This window comes from Aplysia californica, unplaced genomic scaffold, assembly GCF_000002075.1.
Source record: "Aplysia californica isolate F4 #8 unplaced genomic scaffold, AplCal3.0 scaffold00212, whole genome shotgun sequence".
Classification (NCBI taxonomy): domain Eukaryota; kingdom Metazoa; phylum Mollusca; class Gastropoda; order Aplysiida; family Aplysiidae; genus Aplysia; species Aplysia californica.
Window position 1 is genome coordinate 992987 of NW_004797482.1, and position 1547 is coordinate 994533.

Here is a 1547-nt window from a genome sequence, read left to right on the forward strand (position 1 = left end):
CAATCAAATATTTCAAAAACTATTAATTTGCGACGGAAATGAAGTTGATATTCGTGTTCAGCGTATCAATATTTAGCAGAAATTGTTCCGCAGAAATTAGGCAACTGGTAGCTGAGTATGAGACGGGAGGGAAAGTAAAAAAATACCGTAACCAGTGTAAAACCCATTATTACCTGTACACAAAATTTTTGTTTATGAAATCCATTTGAGTCTGTTGAGAAACGTGAATCTTTACATGGCAATGTTTGCCCTGGTCTTGAAGGTATGGCACATCCCATTTCTGCATGCATGGTCCCAGATCGAAACCCCGCAAAATAGCAGGAGTCCTCCTGGGATATACCTCGTTCAGGAAGGTGTCTCTAGTGATGTTATCTACTACTTCAATCTCCATTGGACCATTTTTATCTAGATCAAGTGCAGAAAAGACAAAGAATAGAAGACTGTGAGAGGACAAGACTAAGACTAAGTGAAATAGTATCGAACGTCTCTGATCTGGATCAAACATCAAAATGAAAGGGTGTGACGTTTGATAACACACTGCAGTAAAAAAATAAATTTGAGACCCAGCTCGTCTTTTCGCATTTTCTTTTTTCTCTAGTTTTAGCCTATTTATTATCAAGAACAACTCATTTTTGTTGTTATTAAGCTAGTAAAAGAGTACACTGAATCTTTAATTTATACTTTTTTTTTTAAAGTATTAGACGCACAAGCAGTCAAGAAGCAGCAAAGTGCTTTTGAAATACAAGAGTTTCTGTGTTGCAATTTGATTATTAAAATTTTATTAACTTTTGTTTGTATTATAATCAGATACAGCTTCTCAAGAAAAGTAGCGAATCCGGCAACGATAATCTTTAACATCTTTAAAATTCCATAGATAAGGACAATGATTTAATAAACAGATTTAAGATGGCAACAGACTGCGAAAAATGAATCGGCCGAAGCAATAAGAAACAGTGACGAAAATGTTTTGTTCTGTTCACTTGTTTAACCTTTACGGGAATTATCCTTGTTTTTACAGTCTAACCCTTTCCCCGGCAACCCATTTATACCCCTTTAACCGACAACCTGGGTGTAACACACCCGTATATTATAAATAATATATGTATTAGTATAGGAAAATATTGACCCATCTTATTTTTGGCGACTGGATTTAATACACACAACTCTTGTTTGTTCGTTGAGCTCTTATTTAGTTCAAAGTACTGCTTGAGAGAGCCCATTGCTTCCCTCTCAGCCTTTCCTTGTGGCACGATTGCGAAGCAACAAGATGAATAAATAGTCTGCCTAAAAATGGTACGTTACTCCATTTACTCATCACGTCCTGTCACCAACAGATGCCTTTCTCTTATACAAAAAGAAAATGATGGATACTGTGGATGCAGTTGCTCCTGTGCAGCCAAGAAAAATGTCCCTGTGGGATACTAAAGTATTTTCTTATCTTATCTTATCTTATATTTTGAATTATATTATGCCACTTGGCAATCCGGGTTTTATTAAGTGATCATATTTTCTTTGCTTTTTAAGAAAAAAAAATGGAAGTGAGGGGT

General features: G+C 35.6%; 1 protein-coding gene across 1 annotated transcript in view; it reads right to left on the reverse strand.

The window, feature by feature from the left end:
* The window catches only part of LOC101846427 (tRNA wybutosine-synthesizing protein 5), a gene marked incomplete at its 5' end in the record, with an annotated part of 11826 nt that extends 11375 nt beyond the window's left edge, over positions 1 to 451 (reverse strand). Inside the window, 1 exon segment of the mRNA XM_005099413.3 lies at positions 174 to 451. Coding sequence (XP_005099470.1) covers positions 174 to 391 — 218 coding nt within the window.
* Between the last annotated feature and the right edge of the window lie 1096 nt (positions 452 to 1547).